The 27,308-nt window shown below is 39.9% G+C and overlaps 1 protein-coding gene across 1 annotated transcript; it reads left to right on the top strand.

Moving 5' to 3' along the window:
• The first annotated feature begins 81 nt into the window (after window positions 1–81).
• Window positions 82–27,308, top strand: IARS2 (isoleucyl-tRNA synthetase 2, mitochondrial). Its single transcript, XM_042051817.1, has 23 exons — window positions 82–300; window positions 782–904; window positions 1,719–1,875; window positions 2,943–3,091; window positions 3,181–3,230; window positions 3,331–3,440; window positions 3,526–3,616; window positions 4,008–4,123; window positions 5,200–5,369; window positions 6,154–6,244; window positions 6,455–6,606; window positions 7,539–7,699; window positions 14,968–15,070; window positions 15,693–15,786; window positions 21,018–21,126; window positions 22,385–22,487; window positions 23,453–23,578; window positions 23,941–24,072; window positions 24,682–24,788; window positions 25,612–25,757; window positions 25,907–26,097; window positions 26,668–26,812; window positions 26,922–27,308. Exons 1-23 carry the CDS (start codon window positions 97–99, stop codon window positions 27,074–27,076), a joined length of 2,985 nt encoding a protein of 994 aa, XP_041907751.1. The 5' UTR covers window positions 82–96; the 3' UTR covers window positions 27,077–27,308.

Raw genomic sequence — 27,308 nt, 5'->3', positions numbered from 1 at the left:
CGGGAGCGCCGAGCAGCCGCCGTCCCGCCCGCCCTGCGCGGCGTGTCCCCTCCCGCGGCCCGTCGCGCCGGCGGAAGTGCGGCTGCAGCCGTGAGGATGCTTCGGGCCTGGCGGGCGCCGGCGCTGGCGCGGGCCCGGGCCGGGGCCGCCCGGGGCTGGGCGCGCTCCGCCGCCTCGGAGGCCGCGGCCGAGAGCCGGGAGGACTCCCGGTACAGGGACACGGTGCTGCTGCCGCGCAGCCGCTTCCCCGCGCAGCTCCCGGGGCGGCTGCAGCCCGAGACAGAGCTGGAGACGCAGCAGGTGCGGCCGGGGCTGGGCTGGGCTGGTTCCCCCGCGGTGCGAGCCTCGGGACGGCCGTGGGGCTGCCCCGGGCGCTGCGAGCCCCGGGCCGGCAGGAGGGCGGGCGTGGCTGCCAGGGTTTGTGTTCGGTGCCGCCGTGCAGGGCGAGCTTCTGGCGAGTCTGGGCTCTCGCCTGGCCCGGCCGTCCGAGCTTAGAAAAGCTCGGGCTCTTGAGGTGTTTATAGTTTGGATATAACTTTGTTACAGTCTGATTTGGAGAAGAGTAGTGACTCTCCGGACAGTGCAGTGCCAGGAGAATAATCTCAGGCCTAACACTTCACCTCCTTCGGGCTTTTACATACTTTAAACCCACTAATGTCTTCTTTTGCAGAGTTAGGAAAATGTAATTGTTTGTCTGGTTCTGTTGTGCGTTTCACGTCCAGACTTTTTAGAAGTGCAGAGACTTGTGATGGTTTTGGTCTTTTTCTTGTTGTTTCCACAGAAATGTGGTTTTTCGGAACTGTACTCATGGCAAAGGCAAAGAAAAGCAAAACAGGAATTTTGTCTGCATGACGGACCACCTTATGCCAACGGAGACCCTCATGTTGGCCATGCATTAAACAAAGTAAATATTTACTCGTTCATGCTTTATTCTTATGAAGTGATAAAACTTTACTGTCATGTGCTCTGTGTTCTCCATTCCCATTTAAATCGGTAACACTTTAAAATGTTTGGGGTTTTGGTCGCTGAGGCTTTTAAAAACCAACATTATGGTTGTGTGGATGCCATATTTTGCCATGTTGACCTAGACACCGTACCCCAACATAAATACCATGTACTGAATGCTCAGTGTTCATTTAGGTTCAGTCCTGAGATTCAGAGCATTACACTGGCCACAAAGTGAGAAAGACTCAAGTGTCACCCACAGCTTCTTACAGTCCCAGTGCTGCAGCAGTGTGCTCTAGGCCAGGGCTGTAGGTCCAGTTCAGTGTTTTAAAAATGAGAGCAAGTCGGATTTGTTCACGTCAAGTCTTACAAGTTTATAAACTGCATCTCTCAGTTACACTGATTGTAAACTCCTTGGATCAGAGGTCCTCTAAGATTCTGCCAATGTACAAAATGATAGGCAAGAAAAATAACAAATGTAGGGTCTTTGGATCACAGAATGGTTTGGGTTGGAAGGGACCTTAAAGAAGATCTAGTTCCAAACCCTCTGCCATGGGCAGGAACAGCTTCCACTAGACCAGTTTGCTCAAAGCCTTGTCCAGCCTGGCCTTGAGCACTTCCAAGGAAGGGGCACCCATAGCTTCTCTGGTCTTAAATATAAATTCGTCCTGCAGCTTTTGATAATTGTATTTGTAAACAGGAGGAGCTTAATTACAAATGTGGCTGTTCCACATGGGGGAGCTAAAGTGATAACAGACCTTGTGGCTTTTCAGATTTTGAAAGACATCACCAATCGCTTCCATGTGATGAGAGGTTATAAAGTGCATTATGTGCCAGGGTGGGATTGCCATGGATTGCCAATTGAGTTGAAGGCACTGTCAGAAGTCAAAGGAGCTGAAAATCTTTCACCAATGGAAATTCGGCAGAGAGGTAAATAAACTACTGTCTGCAGTATCTCCGTAAAAAAGGCTGGCTTGACTATTTGTATATCCTACTCTTTTTTTGTACTTTATGCGTGATATGCCTTTTAGACTTTGTGGCTTTTTCTATTAGCTATTGGTGACATTTTCTATGATCACTGGGTGTATTTGCCAAGCAGATAGACCAGACTGGAATCTGATGAAATGGGATCATTTCACACAGGCTTAATTTGTTGCTGTAATGGGCATGCAGAGCATTGACCCTGGGTTTAGAAAAACACAAAAGGAGGGCAGAGGATTTGGATGTGTGCTTTGATTAACTGTATAGTGGCAGGAAGCTGGTATTTATGAGATCAGCATCCTTTTGGTTTTTGAAGGCTGAATTTGATTAGGAGCTAGAAAGATGCATGTAAAAGTCAGGCTCCTTCAGGACAGCTTGGCTCTGTCTCACAAATAGGAATATATTTGTTGACTGTGTTTTTAATAATTCTACAAAACTACCGGGGGGATCCTTTCAGAGAAAGTCTGCATTATATGGAAACTGCTTTGAAGAAATAATTTCAAATACAGTATGGGTTGAAGGGCATCATTACTCAGCTGCAAAGCTTTTTGAAATGAGCAATTGAAACTGCTTTAATTTGAAATTGTGGTAATGGAATAGGCTAACTTATTTTCAGATGTATGTTACTTATAAAATTTTGGATCAGCATCAACAGAGGGATGACTTTGACTCTTACTAGTTTTATGTTGAGAACTTATTTTGGGAAATTTCTCTTCCTAACAAAATACATTTTTCCCCCCCTTTCTTAAAGAGAAAGTTTATAGGACTATAAAGACATGGGCTTAATGTTCCTGTATTAGTCAAAAAAGTGCCACTCCTGGATCTGTTTACTTTTTGCAGTCATTTTTTGTAACAACCAATCTGAAATGTATGTATTTTGAATTGTAATATTTTGGGCATAGGTTCACTATATTCAGCTCTGGCTTTACTAAAAAAACATCAATAGTTCATTTTAAGTGGTATTTTATTGATCTTAGTGTGCTAAACTATGTGCTTAATGGAACTATTCCCTTCAGCCAGAGCATTTGCAGAAAGAGCAATTGAGAAACAGAAATCTGCCTTCATTCGTTGGGGTGTAATGGCAGATTGGGCCAACTGCTACCTTACATTTGACCCAAAGTATGAAGCAAATCAGCTGAGAGTCTTCTACAAGATGTATGATAAGGTATGTTGAATTTCTCTTGAAGTCCGTATTGATTTTTCATGAGTTTTGTTTCTCCTAACTTTCTTTTTTCCTCTCCCTGCCCTCTCTAGGGTTTAATTTATCGGGACTATAAACCTGTGTTCTGGTCCCCTTCAACAAAGTAAGAATCAACTTACTATTTTGTCTTCAAAATTTTAGCAAGGATACTTACTAGTAGCTTTTGATGTTGCAGTGTGTAACTTGTGTTTGATGTGTACCAGAACAGCCTTGGCTGAGGCAGAACTCGAGTACAACGAGCAGCACGTCAGTCGCTCTGTGTACATGAAATTTCCGCTGCTGAAGTCGCCGCCTAAGCTGACTTCTGTGATAGGTACGACTTCTCTGTAGCTTTAAAGACTGATAGCTTTGATTTTTGTTATTATTGTGAGTAAAGTACTTCTAATTTACATCTGTAGATGGATCATCCCCTGCTAGTGTGCTAGTCTGGACCACGCAACCTTGGACCGTGCCAGCCAATCAAGCAGTTTGTTACATGCCAGACTCAGCGTAGGTGTCTTTCACTTGGGTCAGTCATCTGTGTCAGTCCTTAGCGGTATTTAGCAGCAAAATTAAAACATTCTGGACTGCCATTACAGTTTATTTAAGGCATCTTTTTTAGGTTTTGTTTGGTTGGTTTTGGTTGGGGTTTTTTTGTTTGGTTTTTTAAGTGATGCAATTTAAGCTTTGTTCTATATCTACTAATATATTAATTTCTGCTTTAATTTTTTTTAAGTTATTTCTCCATTAGGTGAGGTTATGTTGAAACTTCTGAGATTTATGAGTGAATTGAACATATAAAACATACTTGTCTATCTTTTAGAGATGAAGCATGTCACAAATTGGTAGCTTTGTGGTGTTTGTAATTATTTAGTATCATGAATGCCCGTTTGCTTTGCAGATACTCAATTGTAAAATGTGCAACAACTGGACAACGCTTCATCCTTGCTGCAGATAGAGTTGAATCTACAGCTGCTGTTCTGGACACACAGTTTGAGGTTATATCAACGTGTAAAGGTAGGTTTTAATATCGTTATCTTAAATTACTTAGAAATCTGCTGGTAGGTGTCTGAAAACTGCTTCAGTTTTGATGGATTAAGTGTTTTTATAATTTCAGTATATGCTTCACTAAGATAATACAAAGAGGAGGAGGAGGAGTCTTTCCAATTTACTATTGGTGTATTGTAACTCAAATTATCATCCATAGATTTCAAATGCATTTTTAAAATCTGGATTTGCGCTTGGAAAAATGAAATACGGAATTCAAGTCTATTCAGTATTAAAATCTTAATTACACTGAGTACAGTTTGTGTGTCTTTCCATCCATTATTAATGACAAGAGGGGGCTAATTACAAGAATGACTGTTGAGGTATTGTAGGTGTCTCTTGTCTCTCTGGACAAGCTAAAGCAGTTGAGCTGGCATCCTAGCAAACTGCATAGTGACATTTCTTAACAGGCAGGCTTGGGATTCAGTGTAATGAGTTGGGATTTAGTGTGTCATTTGTGAGCTTTATTCCTTTGCCTCTATCAGTGATTCAGTACTGGAAATATGCATATGTGAAGGAGGTGAGGAATCTGTTTCTATGACTTTTTGTTTTCTTTTTTTTTTTTTTTTGGTGCCTTGCCATGCCTTCTCTTTCAGGGGAAGTCTTGTTTTTACCTAATGATAAAATTACTAGGGCTGTTTTTTCTCACAGCTTCCACCTTTTTGAATCATGTGATTTACAGATAATGTCCAAGAGTAGTAGAGTTGAACCTTCTTAAAAAGAAATTTCATATTGGAACCTGTTCTTTTTAACTTCCCATTTATTCAGTAATTACTTATATTTGTTACTTTCCTGTATTTGTGTACATAACTGTGTGACAGCAGTTCTTAAACATTGTCCTTCTAGGAGAAAGTCATTGTGTGAGCACCATTTTGTCATATGACACATTCCTCAAGCTCTGTGATTCTTGACTTCCAGCAAGACTTTAATAATAATATTTCTTCAGTGTTTTTTTTAACCACTTGTTCTTTTTCTGCACTCTGATAAAAGAAGGTGAATGCATGAATTGCGTTTCTCTATTTTTTTCTTCCATTTGTGTTTTTCAGGTGCAGATTTGGCAGATGGTTCTTGTGCTCATCCCACCATTCCTGGCAGAGTCTCTCCTCTGTTACCTGCAAATCATGTGACAATGACAAAAGGGACAGGATTAGTTCACACAGCCCCAGCTCATGGTATGGAAGATTATAGCGTAGCTTCCCACCATCAACTACCCACGGTACTTCATCTTTTCAGCTGTTGCTCTTGATTTCCTGCAACTGATTGATTGTGTGCCCTTAAAATGATTTGTTTTAATTTGTGCATAAAACTTGAAAATGTTTTGAAGCATTCACAGAAGCATGAGTATCACTAATGGCCTGCAGGAGTGCCAGACTAACCTTAAAGAAATGTGTATGAGGATAAAAGGATGAAGTTTCCTTCTGCTGATTAAAAGTCATGGAGAAGTGGTAGAACAGCATCAGATTTTTCTGCTCTGTGTGTGGTTTTGTTCTTTAAAGGATAACACAGAGACTTTTTCTCAGATATTGACTCACTACTCAGAATTGTCTTTTCCAGACAGTAAATCACCAGTTATGTTGGTCATTATTAATTTTTTTTTTCAGCAAAACTTGTTTTAAACACGTGTATAAATACAGTTCAGTTATGCATGGCCAGTTTGTGATTGATGGGAGTGAAGATGCAGGATATGGGGCATGGGGAGGATTAGGTTTGCTTTTGTTTTTCACTGTTTATTTGAAAAGTCACTGAAATACCAGTGACTTTGATGTAAGATAGTTGTGGTATGTGTGCAAATGCAATGGTGCTTATTCCTTCTCACACGCAGAATTCACTTGCCTGGTAGATTACTGAACTGCAGTTCACTAAATCTGAAGTGTACTTAAATATTTTGTTATTCATCAGAAAAGGAGTCACCCAGTAGAGTATTTAACTCACTTTTGAATACCAAAAAAGATAATTGCCACATGGTATTTTATTGACATGATCAATGTGTTCATTTTTAGGATTGCCTTGTGGACGAAAGCGGGTATTTTACAGAAGCAGCAGGTCCTGAACTTAAAAACAAGAATGTCCTTGAAGAGGGAAATGAAGCTGGTGAGTATTTGATGCTTGACTATTTGTTACTTCATCAGTTACAGTCCTGCAGGAACATTTTGAGGGTTTGTATAAACTGATCATATTTTGAATATGGATGAGATACAGGCATTTCTTGCTAAGTGTTGATTATGGAAAGGAGCTGAGTTGAGGTTAACAGTAGCCATATGTTCAATCTGAATTTTAATCTTGCCTCATTTTTTCTCTCAGTCATTAAAATGCTTCAAGCAGCTGGGAGTTTGTTAAAAGAGGAGAAGTACGTGCACAGTTACCCCTATGACTGGAGGACTAAAAAACCAATGATTATTCGTGCCAGCAAACAGTGGTTTGTAAACACAGCAGATGTGAAGGCTGCAGCACAGGTAGGTAATTTTGCTTTCTTATGAGACACTTAAAGACAACTGATGCTATTTGGAATCAGCAAAACAATCTTGCTGTAGCTCCCTGCAGAATATGTTATTCTATAGCATTTATAAACAGTAGTTGAAAAATGTTAATTAATTGTCAAAGTTAAGAGTGTTGTCAAATTTTTTGTCAATATTGATATGATCTAGGGTAGTTACATTGATTGGTATATTTGCTCATTGTATTCAGAGATGTAGAAAAGTTTCTTAGAGCTACTGATTTTTTTTTCCCTAAAATATTTTTAAAAATATGATGTTTCAAGAAATTAACTCAGACGATTTTATCACTATTAAAATTATATTTTTTGTTAGGCTAGCCTTGTGCAGCCAGAGATCTTTGTTTGCTCCCCTGTTAATTTTGTCACAGTCCTATTTTAAATAACTTTAAACCATGGGGTCTTTTGCTCTTTGAAATTATGTACATCCACACCAAAAATTCAGACCAGCACCTTAGGGTAACAATGATTTTATTCTATTAAGGGCATGAGGTGTATATTCCATATTAATCTTTATCTAAAATGAATGAAAACCTGATGGTTACTCAGCAGGGCTGGGAGTGAGTGGCAGCCCACACTGTACTACAGGCAGTCTGTATCAAGGTGGGTTTTCAAAGTAGACAACAGCACAAGACACAGCTTTTAAACTTCAGATAGAGCCACTGATGCCATTTTAAACTCATTTTTAGGGTGTGTCTGCTAGAGAATCAGAGAACTGGGCTTTGGTTGGGAAATATACAGCATGTGCAGTGTTCAAAGTATGTTAGTTGTCTGAGAATGTGTTGTTTGATACTGGGAATGGGAGAGTAGATCTGTACCGTATTTTACTGACAGCATAAGCAGTGTTTATGGGAATGCTGAAGTGTGTTCAACAGCTCACTGTCTACTTTTTAGGATGTGCTGAAAAAAGTGAAAGTCATCCCTACGTCTGCAATGAACAGAATGCTGGAGATGCTGGACAGAAGAACATTCTGGTGCATATCGCGGCAAAGGTGCTGGGGCGTCCCGATTCCTGTTTTTTATCAGAAGAGCACGGGAGAATGCTTGATCAACAGGTACCTGTCTAGCCTTGTACACTGAGAAATGGCAGAAGGAGCACTGTCTGTTGTGCTGCAGTTAATGATATAAAATTTCTTATTATTTCAAGTAGGAATACGTGCTTTTAGTTGTAGTTGTTTTTACACAGATCTAATTTAGCTGTAAGTTAGAACAATCAAAAACTTGTTGCTGGAGGTGACTTGTATATAACTAATAGGAATTAATTTACTTACTTAAGTTACCTGAAAAGTCCCCTTGAGATTAATTGCTGCTTTCATCCCTCATCTTGTAGTTAAGTGAGCTGCCAGTCATGACTGGCCTTTCCATTTAAGCAAGCAGTGAAATGCAAGTTGTGATTAGAAGAGATGGCAACTCTGCATTGAACAGTCCAGGTTCTGTCTCAAAAGAGCTTTTTGCAGTTAAGTAAGTGACAGTGAGATCTGAAGTGTAATAACCACATTGGTTGCAGAATAAATAACTGCATTTTGTTTGAAAACAAAATTAGAGTGGTTTTGACGACCAGCCTCAAGTGTAACTGACTCTTAGCTATATGATTTGGTATGTCCAGATCTTCAGATGCTAGCCTGATTCTGCCATCTTCTAGTTAATAGTATCTAGATATTGCAAACACTGCATTTCAGGAATTGTAGACAACATAATGCAGAGGAAATCCAAGCTATGCTTTAAAGCAAGAAAACTCAACCAAATATAATCCTTTTCTGTTCTGTAAGGAATAATAGAGTTCTGCTTTTACTTCTTTGGGGAACAGAGGTATTCAGTTGTGAATGCCCTCTAAGAGGTGATTTCATAAAAGTAGTGTTGTGGAGTTCCACATTCATTGATTAGTTCCATATTTTTTTCTGTCTTGAGATATGCTGATATAACTCAGTTTTATACACCCTAATCTTACAACCTTTTGTGTAAATTCATTCTGGATAATATGATTGCATAGCTGGAGATGAACTTAAATAGTGTTGCAGAACTCTTTTTATTCTGGTGTTGAATAAATATACTGCAGGAGTCCAGCCTGTTTTCCAGAGGCTGTACTGAGCACACAAGCAGTAGATAGTAGACAGTAGTAGGTGAGGCTCAGGGTGTGGAGAGCAGGGAATGGACTTTAGACAGGTAGTCCTCAGCTTCACCTGGTGTGACTGGGTGTGTAGGTGCATGGAGATGTACTTTGGCTCTCTCACCATAGGCAATAACTGTGAGAAAAGACCACAATAGCCACACATCAGGAAATAAATGGGTGGAGGGTTTGTGGGGTGTAAAACCGTTTTACCTGCAAAAAAGTGTGTGTCTCTATAAAAAAACTATTTCTGAGGAATAGTTCTTGTATTCTGGTTGAAGAGTAGGCTTGAGAGTGTGTGTGTGTGTGTGTTGCTTAAAAATTGTTAAATATGTAGTTTAACAAGAAGAAGGGAGCGTAATGAAAAGGAGTTCAGCAGTTGGCACTCAAACGAGAAGGGCGCCATGAAGCAAGAGCTTCTTCTGCACATCGAGGAGCTGGGACAGAAATCATTTGAAAGGAGGGATGTGTGGGAATTCCTTTCTACAACCTTTAGGTTGTAGAAAAATTACCTTGAAAGGCAGTCACCTGTATTAAAACCCCTGCCTTTTGTGAGTGCCCGAGCTGTGTGAGATTATTCCTGGAATTATGCAAAATGATGTGGTGAACTCTGCCATAGCTTAACACCTCCATCTTTGTGTATAGGTGTTGGCCCAGCAGTCACACTTGTGGGGAGTGAACAAAGGGACAGCATGGCATGTTTGGGTAGAATTGATCTGAGGAATAGAAAGAGGCATTTAGGAAAAAAACCAGACATATTCAATATGCTTGAAAAGAGATTTATTTAATTTGCTGACAGCTTCAGATGCTCATTTATAGCCAGCACTCTTTACTTCTAACTTTACATACTCTCGGTGGAATTTTCAAAGGAAAGTGTAAAGCAATCATTAAATATTCTAAAAAGTTTGAGCTTTACAAATATTTGTAAAGTTAACTGTAGCAGGCTTCTGTAACTGGAGTAGGAGAAGTGCACAGAATATTGGCCTATAGAAGTGACAGGCAAATTTAGAAGACAGTCTGTCAATTCATAGGTCATTTTCCTGGACACCAGTTCTTACTGAAATAAGCAGCTACACCTGATTGATTTGTTACATTTGCATTATCATTTTGAAAATCATATTACAACAGGTTGCTGACTTATTTTTTTAAGAAGTTTCATACTTAGATAGTGTGATAATTAATACAATTAAAACACCAGTAAATAACTTGCATTTCAAAACACGAGCTGTTTTTAACTTGAGTGCTGGATAAACAACCTTTCAGTAGCAGCTGCCGTGGAGTTTTTGAGTGACTATCAAAAGTAACAGCATCTCCACTGGAAGTCAGTGTAGTCCACATGGAGTTGCTGTTACATATGAGAGCACCAATGGTCGATCTTGAGTGATCCTGTTTATGTATCACCTGTAAAATGACTTTTAAAAAGAAAAAAAAGTCCCTAAAATAAACTGCTGTTTCCCTCTATGAGAGTTGCCCCTGAATTTGTCACATGAAAAGCCGCTGAAAGCCCCTCTCAAGATGGAACTGCTTTCTCTAACAGAGTGTTTTTGCCACACCAGCAGTGCAGTCTTTCTAACTTAAAAGCCAAGAGGTAGTTTGTAATGTTTGATGCAGCATCTCCATGGATCTTCCTGCTGCTGTGGGCCCCCCATAACCCTAAATGATATTTGATTCAATGACATTGTCATCTATGGTTATAAATTTAATATACCAGTAATGTTTAAATTCTTTGCTGCAGAGTATACTGCATAATATTCTGACCAGGAGTGTAAAAATTATTATTAAAAAACCCTTATATGAAAGAAAGAGAAAAGAGAGAACACTTTTTCATTTTTGCCATTTTCAGTAAGAATACAGAGGTGAGATTCTGTGGGATTTTTCTGCACAAATGGAGAAAAAAAGACTTTAAGTGATTTAGAGTACATGCACAAATAGATGCTTACACTGTGTGACAGCTTTCAACATTTAATAGATTTCAAGAGAAGATATTCTCAATCTAGGAAATTTTGTAACTCATGGAAAAGAAGGAGCTCCAAAACTAAAATGCGAGAATTGTATTTCCAGTAGTAGCTCAGGCCAGGTGATAAATGTGAGATACACACTTTAATCTGACCTCATGCAATAACTGCTGTACAAATTTGCTGTTCAGATATTGGTAATAAATAGTAGTATTGCAGAGATTGTTCTAATGCCTGACAACTTTTGTCCGCTTCGCTGTGACTTCGATTAACACGTAAATTAAATTTCTGAAAAAGAAAACCCCAACATCTTTTTGAAAGAGGTCTATCCTGTGCTCTAATTTGTTTTTCAAAATAATAAGACATTTCAGTGAACTGCAATTAATATCAGCTTACCATCCCCTAAATACTTACAGCTGCAGTATCAATGTTCGTGTAAAGCAGAAGATAACTTCCCCTCTTTGCCTCTGTTGGAAAGGAGATGGAGAGAACATCAGGCTCTGTATTCTTCTGCTCCTGACTGTATCTTAATGCTGCCTAATTTCTGTTAACAGATTAAATAAGTGTGCAGCATAATCAATATCAGGCTCCCGGGTGATTGGCTGGAGCTGTGGTAGCGTGAATTGCCGTAGGGGTGTCAGAGCGTAGCAGGGACACGTAATGCAAGTTCTTCCAGATAGCCTCTGAATACAGGGCAAAGTTTTACAATGGCCTTTATGGCTCATTTGCAGAATTATCATGCTCACCTTGAAGGCTGCAGATTATAAAGTGATGAGTAGTTATTTGAGCAAGGTGGTTTTCACTTACACCTTACAGAAGAGTACTTTGCAAAAATCCTGCTCCTTACAATGCAGAGACCTTAAATAAAGTTATTTCTGTCTTGTAGTAAAATTAATCATAAGGATCCTGAGGGAAGAGCAGAGCCAAGTACAGGGGCTGTGTTTGTTTGTCTTGTATTTTTCAAACTGTAGGAGGAAAAAAGATTTGTCGAAAAGATACCCTGGAAATTTTTCATCTAAACTATCTCCTCTTAGAAAACACTCATTAATGTTCACTTATGTTCTGTAGAGAAACACTGCATAATGAAACAAACTTGCACTGCTAGAATACGATAATTTTTTTAAACTTGATTTGAAACTATGATAGGATTCTGAGAATGTTGGTCAATAAAAAGTTGGCTTCACAGTCCTTGACTCCTTATTTCTAGTAAGTGATTGATAACACAAATCTTTCTTTTACTTATCTGAAAAAATTTATCTGTGGCATAATTGTACCTGTTGCTTCTTGTGTAACACAAATGTCTTAAAACAAATCTGCCCTTCAGAAATTAATAGTGTAATCTTTATATTGCATAGCAATATACTTGATAAAATGTTAGTCCATAGTATGTTTTGTGGGAATGGTGTATCTACAAGGATACACAACTCTTGTGTGACATTAGCAATACTGTAAATGAGGGCAGTCATTTTATGATGGTTTCCCAAGGGAGAGTAATAGCAAGGGTTTATTTCCTTCTTGTCCCTCCCCACCCCCACCTCTGATGGAAAGGAAAAAATTGTTTGTTAAGAGTATATTTCTATATGTTGTCCAAAATAACTGTTAGTTTTGGTCTGGATTTATCACTGGATTTATTTAGCTGGATTTATCACCTTTTATAAATCCCTTTAAATACTAATAACTTGAAATACCTGTTGAATGTTTTAAAAATGTGTAGGTTGAAAATTAATTCATCACTGGAGTTTATGTCCCTCCACTGAAGGGTATTTGCAATGTAGAAGACAGGCTTAGTTCCTGTTTAAATTTTCTGCTTGCTTGACAGGACATGCTGGTAGCTTTTCTGCACTAATTGTGGGTATGATTCCTGATCAGAGAATTTTTCTGGCTCTCACTGAGGCCAGACCCATTAGCTGAGCACTGAATTACTTCTTCCGTAAATCACTCACCATACACTAATATTTTATGTGGTAATAAACGTGTTTTAGGGTAAATCATCCTCTTTTTAGTTTAGCTACTCTTGTCTTCCACTGGTGAGTTCCATGGTCAGCAGCTGGAAGGCCTTGAGACTGTGGAGAGAGCTCTTGAAATCCTCACGTGAAGACAGTTGGTTATCTGTAACTGTCTTCAAAAATACACTGATAGTGTATTTGAGAAGAATCCAAGGTGGAAACTTCTGTTGGCAAAGAGTGAAAAATAATACTGTGCATTGCTTTTCCTAAAATGTTCCCAGTGCTGTAGTGTGCGTCATCACTAAAGGTCAGGGTGTAAATTCAGCTTTGTCAGTGGAAGGTACTGACCCTGCAAAATACAAATTCAGTGGAATAGTTTAGTCCAGGCTGAGGCAAACAAATTTCTGTTTTGTTTTTCCTGTGATATTTCTGAATTTGAAGATTTAGCATAAAGGAGGCAAGACATAAGGGTTGCATATCAGCTATCTGCCAGGAATTGTACCAGAACGGGGGTGGTTGTTTGCTTTTGTCTTGGAGAAGTAACACTCTTACAACTGGAAGTATAGTCAAACAGGCCTCTGTGCAAATATTTCTGGAAAGAAGTGGTACCATTCAGAGCTGGAGCTCCTCTGTATTGTTTTAGCAAGATAAATGTTAGCAGATACATTACAAAGCCATAGATTGTGTCCCACCGTCATTAAACTGGAAGGTGAATGATGCCTATGCTGGTTTGAAAGGGGCAGAATGGTGGTGGTGCCAGCTGGTTGTGCATGTGTGAGTGTTGCTGCTTAAAGGCCTTTCCCTGTGGAAAACCTGCTGGGATGTTCTACAGGAATTTACTTTGAGAAGTAAATTGATTAATTGATGATTGATTGTTTGATTAATACAAAATTGTTGTTCTGTCGTTGCAATTTGAGCAGTCAAAAGCAAAACTGGATTTTCTTCTTGCTGTTGCACATCATGTCATGAAATGTAGTAATTTCTTCTACAGCTTCTTGGACAACATGTTTTCATGCTTAAACACTGTGTCATTAAATGTTTTAGTGTTGTAGCTCAGCTTATTAGCAGTGCAGTAAAATACTGTGCTGCAATCCAAGTATAAAATCAAGTGATGACACTGAAGATCATCTGCCTTCTGTGTTTTCAAGATAATTATGCCAGATCATTATTTTACTTTTTCCCCTTTGCAATACTGTGTCAAGAACTTAGTTAACTGATTAAATCTTCATTTCTCGAGTTACAAATAAATCTCTGGTGGCCTGGGTAACACAGAAGATTTAGTCTGAAGTTGGCAGGTCGTGATGATCTGCTGTACTCCTTAAATGCAGCAGATGTCTTAAAAATCACCTCTTTAGTAAGTGCCCTGTGAGTCAGCAAGATGAAGTGTGTGGGGTTCCTCTTTGGTTTTTTAAGATGCTTTAATTTATGTCTAGACTTGGCATTAAGCAATATTAAAAATCAATTCCCCATAGCCTTACCAGTGGGGCCAAGGATCGAATGTGTCATAAAGAGTGCAGAGAACTGCACACCTTGAGGTTGCCTTAGCTGTTCACATCAGAAAAAATGCTTAGTTAATTTTTTTTTTTCTTATTCCGTAGTATCTGTTTGTTTCAGGACCTTTGTTCTGGCTGGTGCTATATGATATGAACTCATAGATTGCCTTCAGAGTGTACATTGAATGGTTTATTATCACTCCTCTACTGGGTGCAGAATTTTCAGTTTCTTACATTATTTGGATTTATATATTTATCTGTATATTTCTTACAATTTAAAAAACATATTGCTAAAAAAGGGGAATCCAGGCAACTGGAAGTCTAAGATATATATGTATACTATTTGAAAAGCTGTCATTTCCTCACTCCTTTCCATGTGAGTTCTCAGAGTCTCTGTATCCAGTAGGAAAAATAAACCCATTGTCAAAAAGAGCAGATATTTTGAGGGGAAATAGTTGTGTAGTTTCTTTAAATTCAAGGTCAATAAATAGCTAATAAAAGGGATTTTAGAGGTTTTCAACCTGCTGGCATCTTTTCTGAGTGCCCCAATTATGGAGCATTTGCAGAAGAAGGTATTTGAAATCCATGTGGGGTTTTGTATGTTTTACAAATTCTCCCATCTTGGAAGGCAAAAGTAGGAAGCCTTTAATACAGGCAGGAAGCTCTGGGGAGTCTTGTCTGGATTAGAAGCTGGAAAATCACAGGTTCTAATAGCTTGGTCTGTGTATAATTGTCTCTCACTGCTTTGGGTCTGGGATACTTGTAGAAAGGTGTGATTAACTCCTCAATTCATAAACCCCTTTTTTCCTCCTCCTAACCCAGTGAAACCATCACAGATGTCATCAAAATAGTGGAACAGCAGGGGACAGATGCATGGTGGACCCTTCCTATCGAACAACTCCTGTCAAAAGAGGCTGTAGCAAAGGTAAACTTCTGACTTCAGGTACAGCAGGTGCTCGAGACAGTCAAGTGATGGGAAATAATAGAAAAACTTCCTTTATTCCCATGATCCTCTTCAGTCTTGTACCCTTATGAGAAGGTATCCTGTGAAAGGAGTATTCAAAAAGAAAGATCTGAGTGGGGCAAAATACACACAATTGGATTTGTGCTGTTCATTCAGGGCAGAGATCTCCATCCTCCTCCTCTTAGTTCAGGAGGAAAGTGACATCCTGTTTAACCAAATTAGGAGCCCAAATATGTATTAGGTCTTGGTCGTTAAGATGGATTAGAATTTTTATTTAGTTCTTCCTAACTTTTTATTGTTTTTTGACAATTGTGTACTTAAGCTAGCACAAAGCTGTAGTGTTACTCTGCCATCTGAGGTTTTCTTTGTAATTTTTCCTTGCCCTACTTTGGGTTTCCATCAGTAATTATCTGAAAACTCTAGTCAAAAATTATCTACATTATTTTGTGATCACTCACAAAGGTGGTAGCAGAGCCTGTACAAAACTGATCCAGAAACCAAATTTGCTTTATATTTAGCTTTGAAAAGCATTGATAATACAGATTATTTTATTTGTATTATTTAATAATTGTTCTCTCAATAGGCTGGTGGTCGTGATGTTTCAGATTATGTCAAGGGACAGGATGTCCTAGACATTTGGTTTGACAGTGGAACTTCCTGGGCTCATGTTTTGGAAGGTACAGAACTCCTATGTTGATCCTTCTTTTAAAATACTTGGAGAACAAGATATAACTGTTCTGTGTGACAGTGTTAGTGTCAGCAAAACTGAGGCAGATTATGCCAGCAGCAGGCTGGTTGTGACCTGTAAAGCTGCTTTTGCTTGTAAAGATAAGGATTTAATGTTGGCAAACTCATTTTCAGTGTAATTAAAATTGAGATTTTTCTAATATTCTACTCTAATGTTTGTGCCATGTGGTACACCATGTATCTTCTAATCACAGCAAATTATTTTGAGTGTAGACATGTCATGGCACAGACAGCTAAGGTACTTTGGTCCTTGTGGATAATTAAATTGTTTTCAGTTAACAAATATCAGCTTGTGCTTGTGTGTGCTATTTGAAGCAGAACAAGACTGAGATCAGCTGCTGAGTCTAAGTAAGTTTTGTGATTTAAAAGTGTAGGTGTGCTTTTTCACTTTTGATTACTTTCAGTAACTAAAGCAGTATATTGTGGCTTAAAATATTTATACTTGCTATATGCTATTTATGGCTTCTACTGCCAGTAGTTGCTGCTCAGCAGGTAGCAGATAGATATTTGTATAAAAAAATGTAAAATATACACTGTTTGCCTGGAGGATAGTGCAAAGTCAGGAGTCCTTTCTACAGGAGGAGTCTGGTCCCATACATCAAGTCTGTTGGACTTTAAACCCTCTGTACACAATTGTGTGATAACAATCTTGTTGAATTATAAAACACGTTAGTACCAGAGATTTTATTTCTTAGCAACGTGGTCAGGCAACAGTACCATCAGCAAACATTAATTTTCTAGAAGACTTTTACATATATTGAGGTTTATGCTCTTTAAAAATGTTTCTGGTTTGATTTTGAAAGGTATAACAAAGTAGTGGTATTTTATTCAGTTACAAACTTGCATTCTTTAAGGGCTGAACACCTCAGCCTGCAAAAGCTACCTGTAATCCTGTGTAAAGGGGTTGTCTTTTCATAAGGAACAGCAGAATCAAGGCTCTTGATTAGTTTTTAATTTGTGTCAAGCTCCCATATGGATTCTGTAGTGTCTAATAAATGTTTGGGTTATCACAGTTCAGACTGCTTCTTTCATGGAACCATTACAAGTTCCTCTTCTCTACCTCTCTTTTCATGAAGTTTGCTGGAACTTGGTGTGTGTAAGGCATCTTCTTCTGCTGTGTGACATGACTGGAGTGGCCCCACTGGTGTAAAAGCTGGGGACTGACTAACCAGCAGTGTAACCTTGTAACCCTGTTTATTCTCAGAAATAACACAAAAGTTGCGTTATTTTTTTTTCTGTGTAATTGAGGCTTCCAGCCACTGCCAGAAGTGAAGTACAGTCTGGAATTCATATCAAATTATTGTTTTAACTTACCTTTTATGAAATTTTGCCGAAGTTGAATTAAGAGTTTTGTCATCTATTTCCCAAATATGCTTCAGATTTTAAAGCTTTCCCAAAACTTCTTCCAATGTCAATAATAATCAGCAAGGCTTACAGACAGGCTAATGGATAGGATTGTTTTCCAAAGTACACTTGGAGAAAAAGGGATGAAATTCATGGAGAATGAATTAGAGAATGTCATAACAGGAAGAAGAATTTTGTGGTAGGAGGTGGGTGTTGGCAGAGGTTGTTGCTGTCTTCTGATGTCAGTGTTGGTGGCAGAGGTTCTTTCACAGCCTGAGTTACTTCCAGGGCAACTGCAGCGTATAAAAGATGGCTAAAACTGAGACTAATGTTTGTTTCACTCTACCCTGAACTCAAGTTATTGAAAATTCTAAATCAATGATCTGTTAGTAACCAGCAGGAATAACAGATGTTACGGATTTCCCTGTCAGTTCCAGTCTTGTGAAAATAATTCCTTCTCTCCAGCATCTCTGTGTCTCGGGGAACTAGGCAGTTCCTGGGTTTTCACTTGACCCAGCTGTGTCCGAGCTTACTAAGGGAGATGCAGCTGTTACAAAATGAATCCCTTTAGCTGACAGCCACACAGATTGCTGTCAGAAAATACAGCAGGTTGGGGAGGGGGTGAAGACAGGCAAGAAGAGAGATTCTGCTGTATGAGGTTAAAGGAATTGCTCAGAGATAGCCAAGCTCAATGGTGTAAATTATAGGGTGCATGACCTTTTGCCCTTGCACAGTCCTATTTCCAATGCTTGCCCTGCTTCCAGAGACTGGGCCTAGTTCTGATGGACTTGGCTTAAAGTTACTCTTGTTCCATTAAATTATGGTTGGCTTCCTTTTTCCAGCCTAGGTGTGCCTAAGGTACCACTTGTAGCTAAATGACAGATTAACCAAACCGTTCTATGTCAGCAGTGTGGCAGGTAGGAAGGTGCAACTTACACACTAAAATCAGAGATTTGGCTGCTGTAGTCACAAACCCAGAACTGTACAGTTAGAACTAGGCTGTGTGTGAAATAAACACCACTCACTGGCATCACTGAGAGCAGATCCACAAGTGCAACGTTCTCTGAAATCCTGCTGCCCCTGAAGTTTCCTGGGGATGCTGTTTGCTTTGTTAATGCTCTGTTTGCCTAACACTGTTTTCACTGAACAGTTTATTGTTGTGCCCCCTCATCCTGTTTGTTTCTTGCTACACATGCCTCAAGTATTTTTTTGAAAAACGGTTTTATGCAATGCTAAAATCTAAGTCCAAATGCTTCATACATGGATAAATGCATTTTCACAATGCTGCTGTGAGGTAGAAGAGTGTTAATCCACTGCTTCCAAAAAGAAAGTGTGGTAAAAGCAAAATTTTGTTCAAAAGCATGTGCTAATTTTGAATACTTAGTGCTGTGGTGCCCAGGACTTTTTTTTTTTTATTGTTGTTCTTTTGCCTTGAAGTTCAACCTATTGATAGAGCTCATTTCAGTAGCTTTTTCTGGAGCATCCAATTAAGAGAACTCTTTAATGTCTTCAGATTCTCGTACATTTTCCTCATGGGCAGAGTGCCATCTTCACTACAACCCTGAGATGATTATTTTAAAAAATATTTCATATAAAAATGCACACTGGACTCTACTGTGACGTGATTTGCCACTGGTAAAAGTCACCCAGCTTTTTACCCACAGTTTTGTGGGTATTGAAATGATGGTAATTTTCAAATCGTAACTTTTTTCCCTATCTTATTGGCTAATGTTTAACTGAATGAATGTGATTATTTTACAACTTGCCTATCTAAGTGTTTAAACTTTTGTGCTGACTGAGGGGCTTGAATTTATCTTAGCTGGTTCATTCCTGGCATTAAAATACAATACGTTTAATCTAAAAGTCAAAGTCTGTAAGATCAAAGATATGGAATCTTGAAATCCAAACTAGAAGGATCATAAATTGTAATTCTCTTTAATGACCTATGTACTGTACCTCAGTTAAAATAAACAGCTGAAAAGTCTCTTCGGGGTTGTTGGACATACTTCTCCATTAAAAAAAAAATAGTGGGCACTGTTGTAATTAATTTATATATAACAATCACAACTTTAACAAAAGTGAGGAAGGGGAGCTATTTAAAAGGCAGGTTTTGTATATGCAAACCCCGTGTTTGTATTTTACAGATAAAATGTCCAGACCTCTGTTAACTTTGCAAGCACTAGTAGCCAGCCTGCCACATGTAGTAGTTCCTGTCAGAAAAGCCCAATCCAGTTTGCTGTTTGTTGAAATTCTCTCCTCTAAGTTGTGTTTTTCCATGAAAAGTTAATTTCTCTAAAACCAGTAGCTAGTAAACTAGTTTTAAGTAACAAATGTGTTGTTACAGATTTTCTAATGTTACTATCTTCCTTACCACAGATAATTCTTTTTTTATCTTATCCTCACAAGTATTTTTGCAGTCTCTTAATACAGAGGCTGCTCCTTACTTACTGTAGTTCTAAACCCCAGACTCTTTGTAGATCTCCTTGAATGAATAAGCAAATGTGCTAAAAACTGTAACATCCACCCACACATTTTTCCTGTGCTACCTGGAACTGCTTGGCCTTGACCTTTGTAATGTTGAACTTCCCTTTATTGCAGGATGGATCTAAGTATCGAAACTTCCATTAAGTTAAACAAATAAATCAAGTGTGCCAGCGGCAGAAAGAAGCATTGTCTCAGGGGTCCTGGAAAGAGGATAAAAGGAGATAGTGAATAAAAACTGAGTAGAGAAATTTCTGTCTGAATATTTGGAAAGCAACACCACCAACTTGTAGAATCAAAACTAAATTCCTGACAAATATGTGTATGGTTTTGCACATTTGTCGCCTTTGACTTGCATGTTCTGCTGTGTTCCACATTGCTCTGTTCTCACTCTCGTGACCTTTCTGGGATTGCATAGGACAAGGAGGGACTTCTGGAGTCAACAAGTTTTGTACCTTTTTATGTAGTGACTGAATTCCACCAGTAAAGCCATTTCAACTGTGCTGTCCTCTCTCAGCCCTGTGGGATAGCTGGGTTTGCTCTTCTGCCTTTAGTGTGCAGTCAGCTAATACCCTGCCTGCCTTGTTAGCCCATTTTTCCTCTAATGTACTAATGTTCTTCCCTAGCATTCCTCTATTTTTTCTGTGTGTGTATTTACAGAGAATAATATTTCTACTCAGCCTTCACAAGGATAAGCTAAACAAGGCAGGCTTTTCCAGATGCCTCTATCCCCAACAGCCTTTCTTGTTTCCCATGTTGTCCTAACTCTTTCCTGAAGTTTTTAATCTTCCTGGAACACCAGTGGCCAAAAATGTAAATTCTGTCACAGGTGAGCTGTGGTCACTGCCAAAGCTTCCTGCTCTCCTCTGAAAATGCTTTTGATGGGCTGGTTGGGCATGTTACCTCTGTGCCTTGTGCCCTGTGTAATTCCAAATGGGGAAGCTTCAGATGGTGGCATAGATTTTTATTAATTCCAAAGTAGGTGAACTTTTCTTGGGTATTCCAGTTTGTTTAGGCGTACTTGGAAAGTATTTTGAGAACTTCTGTGAAGCAATCTTGAGCATGATAATTTCTTTTTGTAATTTATTACTTTGTTTGGGAGAGAGCAAGCTTATTTGTTAAATTCTGGAGTTTGGCAAGGTTTGGATTCTTTTAAAAGTTGTGATACTAATGAATCCCTTGTATCATGGTTAAGTAACCACACACCATTTATAGAAGTAATTTACCTACTGGGTTTAAAAAGCAGAATAAATGTTACTAATCACTTCCAGAGATTTTGTGTATTGTTTGAAGGTACAACGTCTGATATTTCAAATAAAATGTTCTGGTTTAAAAGGTGCAGAGCAAAGAGCAGATACATACCTGGAAGGAAAAGACCAGCTGGGAGGCTGGTTTCAGTCATCTCTCTTAACCAGTGTGGCAGCAAGGAAAAAGGCACCATACAAGTAAGTGTGTGGAGTGCAAACACATTTCTAGTCCATTTATTGAATATTGGGCTTTTGGAAGTGTGCACAGTAGTGTATAAACAAGAACCATCAAACCAGTCCCAAGTATCTGATTCATGTTCTTACATTTTCAGTATAAAGTTTTTCTCACATTAGATTGTAATTAATTTACGGTTTAACTTTTTTCTATCATAATTCTAATAATGTTTTCCTTCTTAGTCATTTAGGAATTGCATTATCAGATATAAGTCTGGTTTTTTGCTCTCTCTCCCACTCCCGTAATTAAAGAAATTCTTTGGGTAGTGCAGTGTGCTGAGGCCTTTTCTTGGTCTTAAAATCAGGAGTCAAACACGGTTAGGAGGGGAAAGGGGTTTTACTTTGGTATTTATTTTAAGGATTCTTAGGTGCACCATGCCCAGGTGGAATGCACCCCAATGCACACCACAATGCACACACACAATCAATCAGGTATAACATGATAGGTTTTACTAATTATCATATCTATCAAAGATTCCCCAATGAGAGGCTCGAGTGAGCCCCCCTCCCCAAGGAAATTTCACTTGGATGGTTCTATCTTAGTTTACAGAATGTGTTCTGGAGAGGACCTTGGGGTCTGGGGCACACTGATCCCCAGCTACGAAGCTTCTAAAATGTTTAGTCTCTCAGCTTGACAAACAAGTCCAAGAATGTAGGCAAAAAGCACTAGGAATACAAAAATTGTAAAAAGGTATAACAGGGGTATAAAAGAAAAGGCAAAAAATCTTCATGGCATCAGTGCAAATCTCCCAAGATCATTGACTTGTGAATTCAACATGAGGCTGTAGGGAATTGGGAATAGCTGTGTGTTTACATTCTGCTGAAGCTGTGGCACACCATTTATCCCCTGGAAGATGGAAAGCATAGAGAAGGGGAATGTGCCTCAGCTGTAAGGAGGCTGTGCAATTTTGGGAAATGTATTGGCTTAAAAAGTAAATAACACTTTAGTCTTTAATTAATCTGAAATATACATGCCCTGGATATCTAAACAATCTGTTGCTTGCACAATTAAATTAAATGAGGAAAATAAAGTTGTTTATTCTCCTTGGATGGTAGTACAGGGTATATATCCATGGTTGGTTGAACTCCGGGGATGAAGCCTCAGGCTCACTAAGATAGGGGGTTTCTGTATGCTTTGACTTAAGAATCTCCTCATTAGAAATCTATTCTTAGCATAGATTTTTTCCCTGGGATTTTGTTTTCACTAGAATCTTTTCTGCAGGACTCTGGTGGTTCATGGCTTTACTCTTGGCGAGAAAGGGGAGAAGATGTCCAAATCTATTGGCAACGTGGTTGACCCTGACGTCGTTATCAATGGAGGCGAAGTAGGTCAAACTCCTGAGTTCCTCAGAACTGCCACTTACAAGCTTTCACTGCTGCATTCTGCAGCTGTCTTGTGGCACAGCTCTGTAAGGCTCTTCTTTGGCCACACTGCAGTTCCATTTGGCTGGACTCAAAACCTTGACTTGTGTTGCTTCTGCTGTAGTGCAAGAAAACTCCTCACCTTTGTTCTCTGCTAAGAGAAAAAAAAATTATGCAGAGGGTGTAGAATGGTTCCTTTTGACCAGTGTTGATGGAGTAATGGAGAAGGGGAATAATAAAAACAAAAAAAATTAAAATGGTGAACCTCTGCCGTCAAACTGACTGAAAACTACCATGTGGGGCTGGCAGTGGAGCAGTCAGATGTAGCAGTTGCACCCCAGCAATCTCTCTGCTCTCAGACTGTTACTGATGGGAAATTTCATTCCATGGTCAGGAAGTTGCACTGCAGGTGATGCTCTGAATTTCTTTCCCTCCCCAGTCCTGCTGTTGTTCTTTCTGAGGCTGCCAAGCAGCTTTTGTAACTCTAGACAGAAGGATCAATCCATACATGACTTGCTTTTCTGATTCATTAAAACATACAGTCGTTCCTATCCTTTGAAAAGGAGAAAAGCTGTCTTCAGAGTTGAAAGCAATCTGAAGGGGAAGAAAAACCAATACAGTTTTAGATATTAACATGACTATTTTAATGATAAGTATTCAAAGGATTTAAGGCTGCAGATGAGTGTCTCTCAGCTTACTTGGGTTCTAGCACTGCCTGAACACAGAGTGCTGCAGTTTTGGATTGTAGCCCTGCTCAACAGTAAATCCTGCTAAAAGAGGGGGAAGCCTCCCACCACAGCAGCCTCTGGGCACATGGACAGAGTTTTAGGTAGTCCTGCATGGAGCAGGGTGTTGGAATTGGTAATCCCTATGGATCCCTTCCAGCTGGAGATATTCTATGGCTCTGTGCTTTCCTGTCTGTACTCAGGATCACACCAAGGATCCTCCCTATGGTGCCGACGTTCTCCGCTGGTGGGTGGCGGAATCCAATGTTTTCACTGAGGTGCTGATTGGGCCTGTGGTGCTCAATGCTGCCAGAGATGACATCAACAAGGTAAGAGCCACCAGTGCCAACGCTGTTCATCCCAGCAACAGGTCCTCCTTGTATTGCCTGCAAAGCTTTCCAGTCTTTAGACTAAAGGAAGCTTTTCCAAGCTTATTTAGGAAAGTACTACTGCTTTTTACACCTGTGGGTCAAATAGTAAAGTGCCGAGATAAAGACTCATTTTGCAGTGTGCTTTGGTAACAGCCAGTCTCTATTTTTCTGTAGGTCCTTTTGCCATGTCTTCTTCATGATGCCTTTGTAACTATTCAAACATTCATTTTGGAAATTAGTCAATTTTAGTTAATGATGGAATATGAGCACTTTGTGTTTCATCTAAATTATTAATGTTTAATTGCTCTGGGTTGTCCTAGCTCCGGAACACGCTACGCTTCATGCTGGGAAACGTGGAGGGCTTCAATCCAGAGACAGATGCCATCCCCCCTGCAGAGATGTACATAGTGGATCAATACATGCTGCATTTACTGCAGGAATATAGCAGCAAGGTAGGGGGAAATGTGCTTAGATGAACATGTGTGTAATGTTTTCCGTTGGTTGTATTTTCTTTAGGTGTGTGAGTAGAGTGTGTGTCATGCAGGCACATTACAACCACAAAGGATCCTTCAGTGCAATGTGCACTCCCTTAAGCCCATTTCAATTTTTGAGGAAGACTTTAACATTCTTAACTTGGTTTGGACATCAGCCAGATTTTCCCACTCACTGCCCAAGGCCTCAAATTAGAAGTCCCTAAAAGGAGTTAAAGATGGATGTTAAAAAAAAGAAACCCGAAAATTATTATAGAGCTTTGGAAATTTGCTTAGTCCAGCACTTTGTCATTTCTGTCACTCAGACCAAGAAACCATGGGCATAATTTCTGGTTTCCCCAGGGGAAGGGTTTCCTCTTTTCTCTCCCCTCAGATTTGATGGAAATTACTTCTTTGGCCTAACTGTTAATTTACATAAAATTTTTTTCCCCTCCAACAACCTTTTAAAGAAAGGTTTCTCCCAGCCTTTGTGCCACTCATTCCATTTTCTGTAAGTTTGGGTTTATCAGGGCCCGTCATTGTGTGCTGTGTGATGCAAACTGATGCACTGTTCTCACCTCCCTCGCCCAGGTTACAGAAGCCTACAAACAATATGATTATAGCAAAGTTGTTCGACTGCTGCAAGCATTCTGTTCCAGAAACTTGTCTAACTTCTATTTCAGCATGATCAAGGACAGGTAAGTTCCTTCCTGCTGCCTTTAAAAGGGAAAAAAGGAGGAAATGAATCTGAGATGGAGGTAATAACATTCCAGGTGAATGATGAGTGAACACAGGTAACTCTTGAGTACCTCTCAGTCACACATTGTGCTCCAGTGCACTCCAGCTGCCCGGTGAAAGCTCAGCTGTTTTTCAGCTGTTTGTCATTGTTGTGCTCTCTTCTGTCCACTGGGGGTACTGAGCAGTTTAAAAGGTCATCAAATGAGCACATTTAAAACCAAATAAGTATTTAAAGAGAGTCTTGGATTTATATTTCTACCTAGAAGGGTGTGCATCTGAATTTTGGAAGGACTTTTAGCACTTAGCAGTGCAACTGAATGTATTTATCTGGGTGTTTTAGATGAGTAAAAGAATCCTAAGGCTGTGGCAGATCCCTTTGTAAATGTGCAAGGGCTGTTTCATGGGATAGGAGGGGTGGGGGTTATACTGATCTTTAGTTGCCAGAATATGAGTAAAGGACGAGGGGGGGAAGAGAGAAAAGCCCTAATGCTGAGGTTTACAGGTGAACCAGAGCAAAAGGCTGACAGCTGCAGGCTCACCTCCCTGAAGACAGCGTCTCTCCACAAATTAACATGTACAGAATCTCCTTTCCTGTGACAAACTCTTCTCCTGTGCCTGCAGATGCAGATGGTCGTGTCTGTAGCCCACTGTGCTTGCCTGGGAAGGGCACTTTAGAAAGCTTTCCTTAGATTTCTGTACTTCCAGTGGCAGTCTCAAAAGTGTGGCTCTTGAGCAGGAGCATGAACCTAGGAATACTTTCCAGCTTTCACTGCTGTCTTGCAGGCTCTACTGCGAAGAAGCAAAGGATCCTAAGCGTCGTTCGTGTCAAACTGTGTTGGCAGAGGCTTTGGACATCGTTGTCCGCTCCTTTGCACCCATCCTGCCCCACTTGGCAGAGGAGGTTTTCCAGTACATCCCTTACAAGAAAGGTAAAGCACCTACCAGTACTCAGCAATTCCTTTAGTGCACTGTTTAATTGCACAATTACAGAAATACACCACTCTTTGCCATTCCTTTTTATTCATTTAATAAACACTCAAATAGACTAAATTAAGAATTGCTTTGTTTTGCTTTCAAGATTCAGAAGGTGTGTTTCGTACTGGCTGGATTAATGCAAGCTCAGCATGGAAGAAGCCGGGCATTGAGGAAGCAATAGAAGGTGCATGTGCAATGAGAGACTCGTTCCTTGGGTCCATCTCTGGCAAGAATGCTTTGGAATACGAAGCCATCATTGTAATTGAGCCTGGATTGCTGTTTGAATTAATGGAGGTAAAAAATGCAACTAAGAGTAGTGTTGTCTGTGTGAAAATGTTCTTCTGCTTTGTACTTACTAGAAAATCACAGACCAGTTGAGGGTGGAAGGGACTGCTGGAGCCTGTACAGCGCAAGCCCCTTGCTCAGGCAGGCTTAGTTAGAACAGGTTGCCCAGGCCTCTGTCCAGTTGATTTTTGGATACTTCTGAGGATGGAGACCTCTCTGGGCTACCTGTGCCAGTGTTTGACCACCCTGCCAATAAAAAACCAGCTTTGTGTTTTCTTGGAGCAGGATCACCTTGACCCTGCTGCCTGTGCTCTTTCTAACACAGCATCCTCATGTGGGATGCTGCTGGCCTTCTCCTTGGGAGAGCAGAATGTTGGCTCAGGGGCAGTTGCTTGGCCATCAGACCCCCTTCTCTTGGACACTGGAGTTCAAGTCTGACCTGTTCCTGGCAGGAATAAGTAAATCACACTCTTGGTTCAAACCATCCACTCGGAACCACAGCTCAGCATTTGTTTTATAGACTGGATGGTGCTGAGGAACAAAACCAGGTTCCAAGTCTGAAAGTTCTCTGTCCCCCAGGCACTGCAGGCTGAAGAAACTTCCAGTGTTTCCCAGCTGAATGAGATAATGATGGCTTCCCAGACAACCCTGCTGAGCGAGTTCCCCAAAGAAACACCTTCAGATGCAAACATCATAAAAGGGACCTTTCTGATTAACTTGGAAGGTAAGAGAACCATTCCAGACAGGCTGCTGCCCTACATCACAGTGTTTTTCATAGCCTGAGTCTTACCTACAGCTTCAGCCTCTCTCAGCAATGACACTTTCTTTGACAGGTGGTGACATCTGTGAACAATCTTCGTACAAAGTTATAGCCCGACCCAGTGCCAAAGCAAAATGCCCTCGCTGCAGGAGATACACAGCTGAGTCCTCAAGCACTCCCTGCCCACGGTGCCTCCAAGTCCTTGCTGCTGGAAAGGGGAGCACATGAAGACTAAATGCCTATGCAAAAGCTGCTCCAAAGTGGCTGAACCAGCAGACCTGCATACTGGAACCTGTAGAAGCAGATGCTTAAGCCCCAGCCTGAGCAGGTTATCATGTACTTCGGGGAACCTTATGTGTGTGTATATATATATATATATATTTATATATATAAAAATATATACATACGCTACTTGTGTATATCACTTGTCAGCTTAATAAAAAAGGGTGGTTAAAAATAA

This window comes from Corvus kubaryi, unplaced genomic scaffold (genome assembly GCF_017639235.1).
Source record: "Corvus kubaryi isolate FWS band 111438036 unplaced genomic scaffold, C.kubaryi_AGA036_p1.0 76, whole genome shotgun sequence".
Lineage (NCBI taxonomy): Eukaryota > Metazoa > Chordata > Aves > Passeriformes > Corvidae > Corvus > Corvus kubaryi.
Note: the sequence above shows the minus strand (reverse complement) of the source record. Positions and strands in the feature narration are given on the sequence as shown.